Source organism: Pezoporus wallicus, unplaced genomic scaffold (assembly GCF_028554395.1).
Source record: "Pezoporus wallicus isolate ANWC-B61680 ecotype Strahan unplaced genomic scaffold, APGP_CSIRO_Pwel_v1 contig_8803, whole genome shotgun sequence".
NCBI classification, from domain to species: Eukaryota; Metazoa; Chordata; class Aves; order Psittaciformes; family Psittacidae; genus Pezoporus; species Pezoporus wallicus.
This window is the reverse complement of record NW_026635049.1, coordinates 932849-950310: the sequence shown is the minus strand read 5'-3', so window position 1 is coordinate 950310 and position 17462 is coordinate 932849. Positions and strand designations below refer to the sequence as shown.

Below are 17462 nucleotides of genomic sequence, written 5' to 3'. Positions count from 1 at the left end.
GTTTTCCACCATAAGAAAATGACAGCTTGTTGAAATGGAGCCTTTGGAAGGAAATGCGTCCAGAACACATTCTGGCTGCCTGAGACAGCCAATCACTTGGTGCTGGTGAGGGTGTTCAGCTCTGAATAGCCAAAACCAAGATTCGAGTTCCTGCTCTACTTGATTCACACAAAGGGCTTTTCCTCACCCTAAGTGAATGCATTTATTGCTAGTTCAATGATACTGCAAGGTGAGAGCGTGGTGAAAGGTTTCATTATCATTCCAGTGGAAAACAAAAGCTTATTTTGTTACAGAATGATGGTTCTGCTTTTGGCTTCCTTTGAAATTACAGGTTCCAAGGGTGGGAGGTGGCAGATCAAAGTTTAAGGAGGAGGCATGAAGAGGAAAAGGGCAAGCATCAGATGGGTAGGAGCAGTACAAGGAGAGAAGGATGTATGCAGTTTTCAGAAACAAGCTGGTCTGTCCCCCCTCCTTCAGCTAAACCATTCCTCAGGCCAGCTCTCCTGGGAAGGACCAAACATCCATATTTCATGTCCATGACAAATACAGTGTACTTCTCACCTGTTCTCCTGTTACCATGCACAATTATTCCCTAGTATTTTGCCAGATGTAATTCCTGTGCCTTTATCAGTGCATCTTAGGGATTAGAAGGCTTAGAATTTGCTCTGACTCCTGCAACTTTCCACTTGCAGGATAAAAATCAGTCCCTCTGAATCACACAAAGACATTTACTAGATAGATCTGGCATCAGTAAGAGATAACTGCTGCCAGCATGAGCACTACTTTCCTAAATGCTTCCTGTTCGTGCCATTTTAAAGTAAGTCCTAATACATTAAGAGATCAGAAATAAATGTGATATTTCAATGAGGATCTTCTAAAGCAAAATGATGGTGTGATCTGCTTTTGGACAAAGTAAGTGCACTTGGCTTACTAAAATTATCCTAAATATCAAGACATTAACGCTGATGAGATCTTTATTCCAATTAGTTGCCCAGGAACTCTTAAAAGTGCTTCACCACCTCCCTGCAATTGTGCTGCTTAAATGGAGTCTCTGTTGATATTCTTGTAGCAATTCTTCTGTAAGCAAAATGCAAAGCAGCTGGGGTTTTGACAGACCTAATCCATTTAGGACTTGACTTTGTGCTTTGAAAACCAGTTTCTAGACTGATCTGACTAGCAACTGGTTTATTACCAAAGAATTTATAAAAAGGCTTTGGCTTTTCATTTATTGTTTTCTGTGACTGTTTTTTTCTGTTATATTATATAAAACTGATTGTATTTTCAATACATTTGACTGGTAAAATAAGACTAAATATTGAAGTCTTTTGCTCTCTTGGTTTTGACTGACAGGCAGACATGCAACTTTCCATAATCACAGAGAATCACAGAATAGTCAGGGTGGGAAAGGACATTGAGCTCATCCAGCTCCAACCCCCTGCCATGGACAGGGACACCTTCCACTAGACCATGTCACCCAAGGCTCTGTCCAACCTGGCCTTGAACCCTGCCAGGGATGGGGCACTTCCCTGTGCCAGCGCCTCACCACCCTCACAGTAAAGAACTTCCTTCTATCTAACCTGAACTTCCCCTAAGTCTGAACCCATCACCCCTTGCCCACAAAATGCTTCAAATGCAAAGGATCCCCCCCAGAACTTTTAGTGGTTTTAAACCACTTAAAACAAGGGCTGTGCATGTCTGGGAACCTGTGGAGCGCTCAGCACAGTGACAGCCTGATCTTAATTGCAACCTGGAGACTCAGCTTTAAGTGCAGCTGAATCACAGCCTCAATTTTAAACCAAATCATGACAGTTTAGTTGGACATCTCATAAAAAATCCATAACCAAAGTACAATGAGCTTTATAGGGTACAGATCTTTGCAAAACACTTGAATTTACCTAAATGATACTGAACTGCCACTTCTTTAACATTTCAATGTTTCTAATAGTGTATTTATAGTAAGTATTTTTCTGAGAGGAGCCAGCATTACTGGATATGCCCTTTATGAATTCCTGTCTATTCATATACCAGCTTTCCTACCTCGATGGTGTCCATATGTCATGCTTGATATCAATTTCAAGTTTGAAAATGTCAAATTATTTTGTGATACGTTCATTTTAAAGGGTGCTCGCTCAAAACACAGATCAAAAACTTGATCACCACAAAACCAAGGCAGATGTTCTCAGGCTAAACAGCAGCATTAACAGGAAAAGCTGGATAAGAACTGATCATACAGCCCATAATCTGAAGAATGGGCTTAATGTCATATACCAGTGAGACATCGCTATGTGCTAAACTCTTTACTGAACAGCACAGAATCGAGAGTTTTGATGTGAACATTTGCCCTCTGGGCTGCTAGTTGGAATCTTGTGATCACACAGAATAGCTGGTAGCTCTTACATCAGTAAGTAGTGTTAGTATCCAACACAAAGCAAAACATAGAATCATAGAATCACAGAACAGTTAGGGTTGGAAAGGACCTTAAGATCATCCAGTTCCAACCCCCCTGCCATGGGCAGGGACACCTCATGCTAAACCAGGGCACCCAGGGCTCTGCCCAACCTGGCCTTGAACACTGCCAGGGATGGAGCATTCACAACCTCCCTGGGCAACCCATTCCAGTGCCTCACCACCCTAACAGGAAAGAATTTCCTCCTTATATCCAATCTGAACTTCCCCTGTTTAAGTACAGACAGCAACCTTGCTGGCAGACAGACAGGGATCCCCAACCTCTACAGCCCACAGTGAAGTTGGATTCTCCTGCCCTTGCTCTGTCTGCTCTGCAGCTGCAGACAGTTGTATAAGGTGAAACTCTACCAACTTGCCTAAAAGCAGCAGCATCACCTCCCTCCTCTACTGAATTTAATGTGTTCAGCCTGACTCTTCTCCCACAGAACCATTTATAATGTAGAAGCCTCTGTGCTGTCACTATCCCTTGGGGCTCTGCTGATGCTCTCTTCCTTTTGCCCCTCAGGAGTCAGACAGCGGGATGGTGTTGACATCAGATGAGATAAAAAGCCCAAAGAGGCTGGAAATCCGCTCCTGGCCCTACGGGATCATGGCTCTAGCGTGAGTACTTTGGGCTACTTCTTTCGAAGGCAGTTTCTTATTCAGGAAAATGCTTGTTTCTGATGCTGAGTTCTGGAGTTTTCTCTGTAATCTATTGATGAGATTTCTGTTAGTTTCCTCTGTATTAAACTCAGTGATCTTTCCCACCAGAGTTTGTTCTACATCATGTCACCATTTTTTTACACTGAAAGAAATGACAGATGAGAAAAAGCTAGTGCAATTTCTGCAGAGCACAGGAGACTTCACATGAGAGTGCACAACCAGAACCAAAGGGAACTTCAGAGGGGATAACACCCTCACTCAGAAAGAAAAGCAACATTCAAGGAGTTTGCTGCATCTTTTCAGGCCTTAAACCTATGAACTCTTGGATGTTTGAAGGCAGGAGAGAAATAGAAAGTGGGAAAGGGAAAAGGTTACCGAAAGAAGGCCGGAGAGCCTGGCAGCACTACCAGGGAGCACTCAAATGCTACAGATTCTGTAGGATAGGAGTGTGATCTCAGGAATAACATTGTTCAGCACTAGCTCCGCTGCAGCACTCTCCCAGTGTTGTACCTGTTGGTGGATTAGCTGAGATCCGGACACGGTTCCATGGTTTTATCCTGTGCACATGGTGAGGATTTCTGCCCAGCACCGTGCATTGCTATGGAGACCAAATGGCATCAGCTCTAAGAAAAGGAGCTCGAATGTCAGAACTGCATTACAGTGACGCTTCACCTGGACTGATTCAGCTCTCAATCTGCATGATGGCATGCTGACACAAACCCACCACAGACACACACACACACAGAGCATCCCAACAGGATTTAGCCTCCTAATGATTTCTGTCAGTCACCTGTGACTGCTGTCTCCCTACTGCATCTCTCCTGTTTGGATAAATAGTTGGCAGAGGAAGGTTGTCTCTTCCCATTCCAGGCTTTCTGCTGAAAACCAGCATCCAGCCAGGTGTAGAAACACAGGAATTCCATAACAGCTTGTTTTTTCGAGACTTCCAGGAAAACCTCCTGCACTGCTCTCAGCCCACTGGGATGAATGTGAAGTACCACAGCTCAGCTGGCTCAGAGCACCCCTGCCTGACCCACACAGCTGGGGCTCTCACTTCCACAGGGATTCCATTCATTGCAAGAGACTTGATACATTCTGCGCCTGCCACACCATGAAGGACCACCTTAACAGAGCTCTGCTAGAAAAGCAAAGCCTGCAGCAAGCGGGGTTTGTTATCTCCTTATTCCCAGGACCCCAGGTCCCACTGAACACACAGAGGTGTGCTTTTTCTTGGCCACAGCCTTCAATGAGCGGTTCAGGTCCAGCTGAGATAGCTATCTGACCAGCTGCTTTTTTGCTTTTTAATCTTACAGACTATCCTTGGCCCAAATAATACTTTTAATGTAGCAGCAGAGCATCCTGATGCCCTCCCACTTGGGAACATGACACCCCTTGGCACTTGTGCACTGCTAACTTTTACAAACAAGCCTCAAAAGCCTATAGAATAGTCCAGGAGAGGTCAGAAGGGAGTGCTGATTTAATAGGGGAGATAAAGTCACCCTTGTTAATTGTGTATCTGTACCGAAAACATTTACCCTGGATTGTTTTCAAACAGCCTTTCTTTCCTAAAACAAAACTGTTCAAAGCTTAGCATGTTTTCTAAAGCAGGGTGGCTGCATTTATGATTTCTGCCCAAACCCTTGCTGTTTATTTATCTTGCATTCATTTCTCTGTGGAGTTTAAAATTTGCCAACACTACACCCCACGGAGTGTCAGTGTCAAGAGTTTAGTGAAGATGAATTTGATACTCTGGGCCTGGCACGACTGTTGCACTGGACTAACCATTCTGAGCTTTAAGCATTTTATGCTGCTGAAAGTCACAACAATTGCTGTAGTGAGAGACAGAAAGATTGACTGCGATAATGACACTGGAGTCAGCATTCAGGGAAGCACATTCAAATCAGAGGGGATTTAATGATGGGATGACTCTGGTGTCAGGTCGCATCTCAGAATATTAACAGAGTACTGCCAAGCACTGCCTTAAAATGCTCCCAGAGACTCTATAATCAAGTTACTGCTTAAGATTATAATAGGTTTGGTATCAGCTCAGTTGTCCTCCCTCCCTCCCTCTCTGTTCTCCCCCCTAAAGCAATTATCCTGAGCTGCTCTGAAATAACTTCCCCAGTTCTGGCCAAGTCCCATGGCACCAGCTGACAGGCTCAGCTGATACGCTCTGGGCTGTTGATGCTGCATCCAGACCCCATCACTGAGAGCTCTGCCAAAGCCAAAGTCAGTAATACTGGAATAAACTGATTTTGCTCAGGAGCATCAGGCATTCGTGTCCAGTGCAAGGTGCCCAACAGAAACACGTTTGCTGCCCAGCAGGACTCGGTTTCAGAAGGTTTTTGCTCTGTGATGAACACGTTGAGTTTGCACATGTATTTACTGTTGTGTCACGCAGCATCTTGCCACTATGACCTTACTTAAGCTCTCCGAAACAGAAGTAACTTTGAACGAGTAACTACTCAGGAGTCATGTAAGCCACTTCTAGGATGTGGCAAGGACTACACAGTGTGAAAGGCTGCGGTGCCCAGCCTGGTTTTGATGGCAGCGCTTTTCATCTCACTGAGGCAGTGAAGGGACAGGTGACCCACTTTGCCCCATGCCAGGGGACACACACTCACTGAGTGACTGCTGGAACTTTATGTTAGCTGAACTTTGCATTAGAAGTGTTTCAAAACAGTGAATTCTTGACTCTAGCCCCTGAGCTCTCTATGCCAGTAGACTACTGATGCACTGATACTGCCTGGGAGGAAGCCAGGATTTAATTCCTTCAGCACAGCACCCCATCTAAACCATATTAAAGCAAACTGTGAATCAGTCATAACTATCAGGAGGAAAAATAACCCTTTTATTTCTTTTATTGTAGACAAATTTAAAAATATTAATCATCTTACTCTGTGCCTCATTAAACACCTATGAAAGCTGCAGCAAAGCCCTGGAGCTCCTACATGTTATTAGGAGCAGACAAACTGCTCCACTTGGCAATGCTCAGCCCAATTCTTCGTTTATCCCTAAACAAAGCCTCTGAACAAGGCCTGGAATTCTACGTGGAATTCCACTACGTGGAATCACAGAATCCCAGACTGGTTTGTGTTGGAAGGGACAGTAAAGCTCATCCAGTTCCAACCCCCTGCCACAGGCAGGGACACCTTCCACTAGGGAAGCTTGCTCCAAGCCCCATCCAACCTGGTCTTGAACACTGCCAGGGATGGGGCAAGTGTGGACACAGTTGTCTACTTGTTTTTCCTATTGAGGGCATCTTCCTGCAAAGCAGTAAGAGCTGCTCCACAGCGCTGGGAATAAGCGCTAGACTTGGCATTCCAGTCCCTCACTGAAAGGGTGATTTTCTTACAGTCATCTCTCTTTCTCCACGTTCCTCTTCAAGTCATTGACCCTAAGATTCAGGCTAATAGAAACTGGCTCCCTCTCACATAAAATCAACAGCTCCAGTAATGATTTCCCAGCTCTCAGTGGTTTTCTACCTCTAACCAAAACTCCTGGTTCATACAGTAGGATGAAGTCTTATTAGGTCATTTGGGCCTTCCAGCTATCACAGGATTATCCTGTGGTATCTTCTAACCAGCTTTGACACCTCTTCAGAAAACTTAAAAAAGACTGAAAGATTACTTCATATTCAGGCTAAAATTCTCTTCCTTTGGTTTAACTCCTTGACTTTTCAGCTTCATCTGACATAGCACAGTAAAAATGGGAACTGTTAAAAGCCCTCACTACCCACAGTATCACACTCAACCACACTTGTTCAAGCTCATGTCCAAGACCTCCTAGCTATATTGTGTCCCCATACAGGCACAAACACAGTGGCAGCATTCAGATTCTCATCTTTCCCTTTATCCTGCCCCAAACATACATATTCTTGCAAGGACAAATGAGTTTTCAGGTTGGTTGGGGTCCAAAATATGACCAGTTTGGGTCAGTGAGCAGCTGAAAGTCACAGTACTCACATGCCTGATGTTCAGTATTGTGCCGTGCTGAGAACACAAACAGCCACTGGTATTCTCTGTGGGACTGGGCTGAGAAACTCGTGGTTATGAGCAGACTTATCAAAACTGAACATCTCCTTTATCACCTCCTGCAGCTGCAGTACTCACACGTCAGGCAGAGGCAAATTAGTAAAGGAACACCTTTTGGGGCAGTGGAGAAGCACTGAAGCAAGCCACGGCCTGCTTTTAATGAAATAAGTTAATTACACAACCACTATGAACTTCTGGAGCTGCATAATTGTGTGATTAATCACATCTAATGCCTTCAGTCAGAGAGTGTTTATCAGTGGGGTTCAGGGAGAATTCTTCGCTCTTATATGGGTGGTACAATTGGCTCAGAGCATAGAGGTTTGCTTCGCTCTGGAGCATCAAGTGCTGGCCACCAGCGCAGGCCAGGCTGGTGTCTGATTCAGTGTGGCAGTGTCTAGGTAGCAAATGAGATTTCAAGGACAGACAGAAAATGGATGCTGCAGTCTCATTTTCCAATATACAGTCTAAGCATATATACATTTCTCTGTTGCTGAGCATGAACAGAGTAGACTGAAGTACCATTAATATAGAGCGTTGAAGGGAAAATTGCAAGGACCCCTGGATAGCTTTAATTTAGGAAATGCATTTAGATGAAAGGAATAGTTCTGGCAGTTAACTGCATTTTGGTCTGCCATGACCTAATGACAAAACTTGATTCTGACCTAACTCATCAGCTTTCTGTCTTTAGAGCAAATACTAGACGTCGCATTTAAGAATCCTTCTTCAAACACCAGCCTGATTTCAGGGATAGGCCGTTCTTCCCAGATATCCAGTCCCCTGACCTACAGGGGCAGAGACCTATCAGGAACACTTGCTGGGAGTCTAGGTGGGTCTGAACATTTCCCATTGTGTGGCCAACCTAAACCCTAATAACATTTCTCCTTCCCCAGCACCCTGAAATATGCAGGCTGGGGCCCAAGTTAAACAGATACTTTCAAGCTCCTCAGTCTCCACTAACAACTTTAATACCTCACAAATGCGAAGCCAGAGCATCCATGGAATGGTCTGACACGAGTCAATAGAAGTGAGCAACAAAAAGAAAAATACATAAATAAACAGTGAATCAAAGCTGTGGTTCATTTGCTTGTGCCAGGGAAGAATTTCTCTACAGAGAAACTGTGTGTGTATAGAAAGGGAGAGCTGCCAAACATACAGTGTACAGAAGAAGTTTCCACTCCCATTTTTCTCTGGATGAAGAGGCAAAGTCTAAAAGGTGAACGCAAAGCAGAATGTGCCACATTTGTGATGAAGTTCTCTTCCCCTTCCTCCAACTGCTGTATCTGTCTCTTAGCTATTGTTTGGTTTCCTGGAGCAGGAACTGGCTTTGCTTTCTTTCTAAAGCACCACACTCTGAATCCACCATTAAGTGCTGGGAAATTAAGCACTGCAGCAGTACAAATAAAATCAGTGTAATGAATTATACAACTATTTGATGAGGTGCTGATTGTTCAGATTAGGTTGGGGTCATTAGAACATGCATGAAATACACATACAGCGCCTGATTTTAAACTCTCCCAGGCACACTGTAAGTCACTGAACTGAGACATGAGTTCTGCCACCATCAGCCCATAAGTAAGGCTGGTTCCAAAGAGATGCTTGTTAAAGGGCCCTGAGCAAAGTGGAGAAGCCATTCTCACATTGGTATTCTTGAGAACCAGCCTTAAACTACCCACTATCCAGACCTCTTCCAATGAATTCCTCTGATGGAAGAAACCAGGCTTAACAGAACAGTACTTTTAGGCAGTCTGTGACAGAAAGTACCTTTTTTTGTCTCCACAACACTTGCTGCTCCTCAAGGTCACCTTGTGATACAAATCCCCTCCAGGCTTCTCCTACTTTTAACATTGAAGTTGCTCCATGTGATGGAAGTTGCTGCTCTCCCACTGCCTTCATCACCTATAATAAGGGAAGACAGCAGAAAATGAAAGCTGGTTCTGTAACAGCATCAGTCACAGGCCAGCAGCTGAAGTGCTGGAAAGTGCTGCCCTCTGCTACTGTACTCCTCAGTGATGTTAAAGGGATAAAGGATATAAGAGAGATTTTGCCCTACCCTGCAAGAGAGTGTTTAACACACTCTTGCTTTTGGTATCGTTTTAAATTAGAGTCTGTCATAGATGATTTCATCCTTTATTATACTTAAAGAAAAGTCATAGCCTTCAGTTCTACTTTCAGAGAAGTCGAATTTCTACTGACCTGTGTCAGAACAATGACAGAGAATATCAGTGTATGCACAAGACAGGTGCATTTATATCTAAGATATATATGTAGTGCACTGAAATGTGGTAAGCTAAACAGACAGGGCAACAGGACTTCCGGATTTACTCTTAAATCTACTTTTACAACACTGAGTTATTTAAATTACCTAATTCAGTTCCCTTATTCATCTGTAAAATGTCGCTGCCTTACAGGATGCCGCAAAGGTAACTTGAAATGCTTTATATATTTATTTTTAATATTAATTTTGACCATAAATTACACATAGAGACAAAACCCTATGGAGACAGGGTCCATATATCTACTGTTTGTTCCCAACAGGAGGAGAGCTGTTAGCAAGAGCAAAGAATCCATTTTATCTGACCACGAGGCTGTCAAATACCAGCCAGCGGTTCAGGTAGAAGAGGACACCATGGACTTCACACTGGAAGACTCTGTTCTCCTCCCTATGGATCCAAACCTGGAATGCCACAGCCCACCTCCAGATTACAATTCTGTCATTCACTACTCGGCCCCTCCAGTGTAACCAGCCCAACTCCAGGCATCTTGTTCCTCACTCACATTGGATTCTTTCATGCCTCCATGCCTGGATAGAGAGGCTGGGTAAAACCAGGAGGGAAATCTGACAGCACAATGGTTCACATGTTTCTTCTGGCACATCTCTGATGTGAAGAGAAACGTTTTAAGAGCATCTTCTTTCCTATCTTCAAAGGCCTATTGCAACATATGAGGTAAATTAACATTCTATCAGAATCACAAGAGGAGCTGTAACCCAGAACTGCTTCTGCTCCTTCCTGCCCTAGCTGGGACTGCTCACTGGCATCTTCACATTTACAAGTTCCTTCATTCACATTTTACTCCATAAGAGTCACCAAGAGTCATGTCAAGCCTGTGGTCAAAACCAGATTTATCCTCCTGGTCCTGCACACTTCCTGCAAGGACTGTTGCGTACGATGGTGTAAAGGATCAAAGGAAAACAACAGCCAGGTTTGGGAGAAAATCCAAACCCGAAGCATCATCCTTGACCTGGGATCTCCGCTTCTGGAAATGTTACTGAAATATTTTGAAATCCCAAATATTTTGGTTACAATTTGTGATTTAATGATTTCCATTGCTTATAGGATGCATACCTGAAAATGCTATGGCACTGAGAAAGCAGACAGCACCCATGTATCAAGAAGGAGGCTGGTCTTTTGGGCCATCAGGGAATACAATGTGGTTAAATCCGTTTCCCTGTGTTTTCTCCTTGTTCAAATAGCAATTTATTTAGCATACATGCAATAGGGCACCTTGATGGAGATGCATGCATAATGATTGCAAGGCAAAATCACTGCCTTAAGAACCTTCTTAAGCTTAAATAGCCAGAATTTCCCAGTGCATATGCACATGTTCGTGTGAATGTGTGTAAGCATAAATGCACAGACACCCTTGGCACCAGCAGGGCAGCAGCATTTTTGTTTCCTTTTTGCACACACACTATTTACTAAAAAAACAAATTAAATTAAAGAAAAAGGGATTTCCTTTGGATTCTGCAGCATATCCCAACAGTGTAACCCTGGGAATGCTAGCCCATGCTAAACTGCAAGTCTTGGTCCCATGCAGACCCCATGCATACTCACAACTACTCCAAAAATAAGCAGATCACCCTTGTCATTTAAACCACAACACAAAAAAGTTGACTTTAGAAGTCGAGGAAGGGAAGAAGTTTCTAGGTTGCAAGCAAAGATGGAGAGATGCTCATCGACAGTCACAGCTATAACCTCCTAAGCCATAAACCCAGATATATAAATAACCCTGTACAGTTTCTTCCAAGGTCTTTGCACCTTTTTGCTTTTCTTCTTCTATTTGACACTGTTTTGACTTCTTCAGAGAAAAAGAATTTTTCTTCATTATTCCAAACTACAGAAAAAAAAAACCAAACAAAAAAACACTTGCAAAAGAATTCTGTTCCCTTGGCAAAAAGAACACTTATGGATGATGGGTTACAGTTGGCTACACTGAAGTAAACACAAACAAGCCTCAGGTATTATCAAACGGGGAAGCAAATCTCCAAACCCCATTCCATGTTAACTGTGAACACTACAGCACCTGAAGTAGGGGTCCTTGGACACTGCACTTCTCCTGCTCCTTACCTTCAGAAAATATGTATGAAGGAAATCACTTGCAGTAACTCACTTGTTCATAGTGGACTTGCTCTGTACTTGCTTTATGGTCATTTTTGCACTTCTTTGTATTTCAATACCTATGTAGTAGTAGAACTGGTTCTTTAACAGAAGAAACTACTGGGAAGGAATTCATGGGATGAGCCCCATTTTGCTCACGGGATCAGTTTTTCATCAAGCAGGAACTGAACTATCTATAGCTCTGATCAAAGAATCAATCGCTTCCTTTGGGAATAATTTATTCATATGGCAAAAAGCAAAGAGGTGCAGACAGTTTGTCTGGCTCTGTTGGTAATGGCAGCAGTGTGAGAGGGTTTGTTATTGTGCCTTCTTCTGCAGGAGAAGAAAATGACAACATCGCTTATAAACTTTTAACTAACTACATACAGGGAAAGACCCTGCAAGTATGCTCTGTGTTTGGAAAAGGAATGGGAAACACTGCTGGGTGAATGGTCTGCTTCCGAGACCTTAAGAGTAAAGTGTCATCTCTCCACTTCATCGAGGATGGACGGTAGATGCTTCTCCAAGACCAGAGGAACACGGAGCATACTTCCTAAATGGGACCCAAGCAGATGCAGCCAGGGCCCCTTCTGCCTCTCAACATCATCTATCAGCATGCTGAGAGATGACATGAAAGCAGAGCTCAACGGCTCAGGTCTAACACACTAGTGGCATTGGCAGCCCCCTGGACACTCGGGGCTCCTCTGCAGTGCCAAAATCACCTTGAGCTGTATCAATGGCCACTTCTTCAGAGAGCAGAGACACCCCTGAACCCACCACAGTGGCCTTTGGGTGCTCTGGAGACGGCCAATGACTGATGTTTGGGCAGCTCTGATTCCAATGTTTATTTTGAGTGGAAGATTTTTTCCCCTCCTTATAGTAAATGTAACAAGCAAAAGTATTGCCTGAAAAGTATTACTGAACATATGTCTTCTATTTTATTTACTAATATTTTGTTTGTCCTTTTCTCTCCTCCCTTAATTTAATTACGGTTCTTTTCTTACAACGATGTATATAGTTTACCCAGTAGAAACAAATATAGTGACTCATTTATACAGTAAGATTTGTAACATTTTAGTCAAAAGAGATACTCAGACCTAACAGAGTTAAGTATTGTTACTAAACATTTCACTAATGCTTGCAGGCCAGGCGCCAGTTTACAGTACCTACTAGTGCCATTTTATAGCAGTTCTCCCCTTGGCTGTGAGTATCTCCAGCTCTCACTTACTCTCCCATGTTAGTTTCAGTTAGGAAACAGGGATCTGGAGGAATCTGGCAGGTTTATCTCATTCCTGGAAGTGTCACCATGCAGTTCATGGTAAGGGTGAGGAGGTTCTACTGTCTCTGTTCTAGCTGGTGTATTGGCCAGAGAAGGGGCACGTTGTTTAAATGATGTGATGTTTATTATTTTTGCAGACTTCTCAGGGATTCTTACTCCACTCCTGCTTTATCTAACCTGAGGTCAGTGCTCCCTGGCATTAACACGTACCTTTGTGGTCTTAAATGGTGCCTACTCCTACTGGTTTTATCCTCTTGTAACCCCAGAGAATTGGGGCAGAGGAACTCAGAGCTCACACAAATGTGCTGTCTCCTCTCCAGCAATCCTCTGCTGTGTGGGTGTCCAAGGGTAAGCGTCTTCACCTGTATGTTATTGCTCAGGCTGGTGTTTTTTGCAGTTTCCTACCACCTCTTTTCTCTACACTTCATCTATTTCTTGATATTTGTTCTTCACAGTCCCTTTGGATTCCCTTCCTCTGCCTTTAAAGTAGGACTCATTGCACTCTGCTCTTTCCTGTATATTCTGTGCTTGCAGAGGCTGAAATAGATAATGTAGAGGAAGCTTTTTTCACAAGGAAAAGTAGTTGATACAGGTTTGTCTGGAATCTCTCTGTATCCTTCCCTGAATGAGAGAAGCTTTTTAATCTACTGATTTTTCAATAGTGGTATCTGGAGCAAAACGAAGATTGGTGACTGACTATGTGAATCTTATCTTTCTCCTAGTGCTTTCTTAGTGAGGTTCTTCCAGGTTACCCTCCCAAAAAAGGGCTCTTAACCAGGATGCTGGCCCCAAACCATCTACTCAGGGTATCAATGAAGGTCAGAGAAAAATCTAAAGTCTGAGTAATAGTCTCAAACAAAACCACTGAATGCTGAAGATGGATACCTTTAGGTCTGCCTGTAGCCATAAACTTCTCTGCTGAAAACATCCCAGTAATCCAAACCCTACTCCTCAGTTGAACTGCTTGGCAAAGGCCCAGGACAACCCAGAGCATCCAGGCACTTCTCTCCTTGTATTTATACTCTCATATATGTAGGAATGTTCGCAAGCCTGTAACTAGCCAGTCGTCAGTTTGTGACTTATCTTCTCAATGATCCTCCATGTTGAGCGTTGGCACTGCCCTATCATGTCCTACCTGCTTTACACATTTGGTTTGCCCCTCTCAGGATGTGGTTTCAGGTCAATGGTCTCTGGCTCCCACCAGCACCAACTGGACACCACCAGGAAATGTGTGCAGGGAAACATCACTAGCGAGCAACTACACAAAGGTTAAAGCATTACTGGGTTTTCCTGAACACAGGAGACAGACAGGATCAGTATCCCACTCAGAGATCAGCCTATAATTTTTCTCTTGCCATAAAGTGAAAATACAAAAGTAGCAATAACTTGTTTGTCCCTCCCTGCAAACAGTAATGGCCAAACCCTGGGAATCATTTTCCTGGTTTTATACTACATCACAAAGATACAGAATTTTGCCAAAGAATGACACCAGCATCATCTTACACAAGTAAACTGCAGGGAGGGCTCTGGGTTCAACCCTGTCAGGAGTCAGTTGCTGTGTAGGTGACCATGCAAGTGTTGAGCCCAAGTCCTGGCTTGTTTGTTTGATGTATGTTGTTTCATACTATGCTATCACAGAAAAGAAAACTTGCTGGCCTGAGTCATTTGGTCCCCAAGCAAATATGATGCCACAGGGCCACGGTTACAGGAAGAGTAATGTGGCATATGCTGAGTAGTGTCCCCTTGTCCTGCCCAGCAATCCTGTGCCACAAGAGCCAGCACATCCTAATTACTCAATTCATATTCCCTTAGACCTTCAGTTGTCAAAGCAGTTAAGGAAAACTGGGAAAAACCCAGTAACCTGGGACTTAAGGTAAACAAACTAAGGGCCACGTAATACCCAAAACACTAAGGAATGTCTGTCTGCCATGTTCCTGTCTGTCTGAAGAATGTATGCACTGAAAACAACGCTTTCTTATGTAGTCAAAAAGTGTACTGTATCTATTAACCAAAAAAAATAAAAAGATTCTATATTTATACAGCCCAGGGCTCCTTTGTGTCATCTCTTGGCTTGAAAAGTGTTGTCCTTGAAGCAGAATATAAATAAATAATGCACCAGTTTTGAGAGATTTTTACAAGGCAAAGATCTCAATATCTACAGGGGTTCAAAACTTGGGCCATAACCTGCCCCAGTGCCATTGCTCAAAGGCATCCAACCACTGCATTTGCTTTAAAGACTCAAACATCTCAGAAAATGAGGGGGCGATTTGCTGGAGACATCCTCAAACAGCCCATGAAACACAGAGATTGGTGTCTGGGTACAGTCAAAATACACAAACAAAGGGGACCGACAGAAAACAGAAACAGAATTCTGCATTCTAAAAAAGACTCAAGTTCACCAAAGCACCTACGCCTGTGAAGATAATTTGCAGAACACAGAATCCCAGACTGGTTTGGGTTGAAGGGACCTCAAAGCTCACCCAGTTCCAACCCCTTGCCATGGGCAGGGACACCTTCCACTAGAGCAGCTTGCTCCAAGCCCCTGTGTCCAACCTCGCCTTGAACACTGCCAGGGATGGGGCAGCCACAGCTTCTCTGGACACCCTGTGCCAGCGCCTCAGCACCCTCACAGGGAAGAGCTGCTGCCTAAGAGCTCATCTCAGTCTCCCCTCTGGCAGGTTAAAGCCATTCCCCTTTTCCCGTCTTTTGGGCCCCACAGGCCCAAATCCCCTCTACACATGACAGCATTTGATGATTGTTAAGATACAAAACTCCAGAAATCATGTTTCATTTAGTTTAGCACAACATTCCAAGAGGAACACAAATAAGGATTTCCCAATACACAGCCATGATGATGTCACTGATTCTCACTTGAATAACTCCACACACTGTTGAAATACAGAATATTCCATGCTCTGATTTTGGAGTTAAGGTCTAATATTGAGTTGGCTGAGGAAAATATCATCTCCCACCAATAGCCAAGTGCAGCCTGGATGCCATTCTCCTGACCAGTTGGCTCATCTTTCTGACATACTTTTCCCCATTCCTCTTCCCATTTTGGAGGCACAGCAGGTAACTACTGGCAGAAAAGAATACGAGATCTTTGCAGATTTTTACAGTCTAACAAATAATAGTTTCTACTTATGGCTTAAAATATATACTGTTATTAGGGGGAAAAAAGTGTGTTGGAGGTTTAGAGCCATTCTTCCATTAGCACAGTCTTAAAGTTAGTGGTCTGTGTATTTTGCAAGTCACATTAGAAACTATGAAGCACTCAAATCACTTCAAACATTTTAGTTTCTCTTCATTCCTTGCTCCAAACAGTCCTAGAAATAAGTGCCTAAATTATACATGTCATTTGAAATGCAGCGATCTCCTTTCATCCACATAATGAGCAAGAACATTCTTCTCTGTAAACTATAAAATGCTTTAGTTACTTACATAAGGCATGAGTCACTGCACGCGCAGCAACACAGAGCCTCCTTCACGGAGAAACTCATGTAGTAAATGGTGGAAGGAAAATATCCCAAATTAACTCTGATTTGCTTTTAGCACAATCTGTGAATTATTAATCACACACAGCTTGAGCTACGCTTGTGGCAGGCACTCTCTGGCATGGAAAAGAATTTGGGGGAAAAAAGTGTAACATTAGGAATCGAGAAATGTAAGTTTTCTCTTAGTTCTCGGTCAAGGTATGTGGCTTCTCTGTCCCTTCCTTTTGGTGTATCAGACATATGATGTAAAAGGGATTTGTTTTTACAGCAGCAGCATGTAGAGATGCAAGACCAGAAAATCTCAGTTTAAACTATTGGAACTTGGTGGTTTGAGGTGATAAAAATCCAAGAAAACAGGGACTAGAAAGAGACAGATTTAGGAGTAAAATAAACAGATGTTGCGGTGGCCGCATTAGAAAGCTGATTTCCAGCCACGTCCTTTTTCCTTCCTCCCATAATAAGACTTAACTTATGAGGGTTTGTGAAGTGCAAAGGCTTTGAAAGAGTGGAAAATACTGTCAATTTTATACCCTTTGTGCATACTGAGGCCTCAAAACCTGTGCAGTAACCCCTGACTTTCCCACGATCTCTCAGTGCACTGAGGACAGTTATGATGAGTGGCCTGATGAATGAGTATTCATTAACACTTAGAGAGGAGAAACGACTCTGTTTAAACTACTTCCTTCAATGGGGGCATAGGAAACAATGCAGGAAATCGTATTTCTGGTGGTTCACTTCATCCTTCCTCATCCAAACTGATGCACCAAGTCAGACCTGTCTGCTCCTTTCCATGCTGCAGAGTCAAGGAATACTTACTCCTTACCTGCACAAACCACAAGGGCAGAGTAACATGGCCTCTGCATTTTCCTGTTCCATGTTTCTTTAAGTGGCCTTTAAGACAGGGCTGCTGCTCCCAGGAAGTGATAGGACTGAAGGGTATTTTAGAATATAAGCTGTCACAGTACCAAATGCCAAATGTCAAGGTAATGAAATTCCTGAGCAGAACCTTCCATATTCCTCCTGTTCACCTGTCACTGCTGATACTTGCAAATCAAGCAGGAATTTTACTTCCTCCAGGTCACACTGGGGAAGGAGGACCGTTCATCTGTCAGTAAGACAATTCTCCTTGCCTGAGTCAGATCTGATAAGAGTGCTTCTCCTTTTGCCACAT

The 17462-nt window shown here is 43.4% G+C and overlaps 1 protein-coding gene across 2 annotated transcripts in view; it reads left to right on the top strand.

Moving 5' to 3' along the window:
- LOC130594737 (vascular endothelial growth factor receptor kdr-like) overlaps nucleotides 1-11865 on the top strand; it is a 121951-nt gene extending 110086 nt beyond the window's left edge. For both annotated transcript variants that reach the window (XM_057400847.1, XM_057400855.1), the window contains exons 29-30: nucleotides 2972-3066; nucleotides 9678-11865. In XM_057400847.1, coding sequence (XP_057256830.1) covers nucleotides 2972-3066; nucleotides 9678-9882 — 300 coding nt within the window. In that variant the 3' untranslated portion in view covers nucleotides 9883-11865. The remainder of the gene's footprint in view (nucleotides 1-2971; nucleotides 3067-9677) is intronic.
- Nucleotides 11866-17462: the final 5597 nt, after the last annotated feature.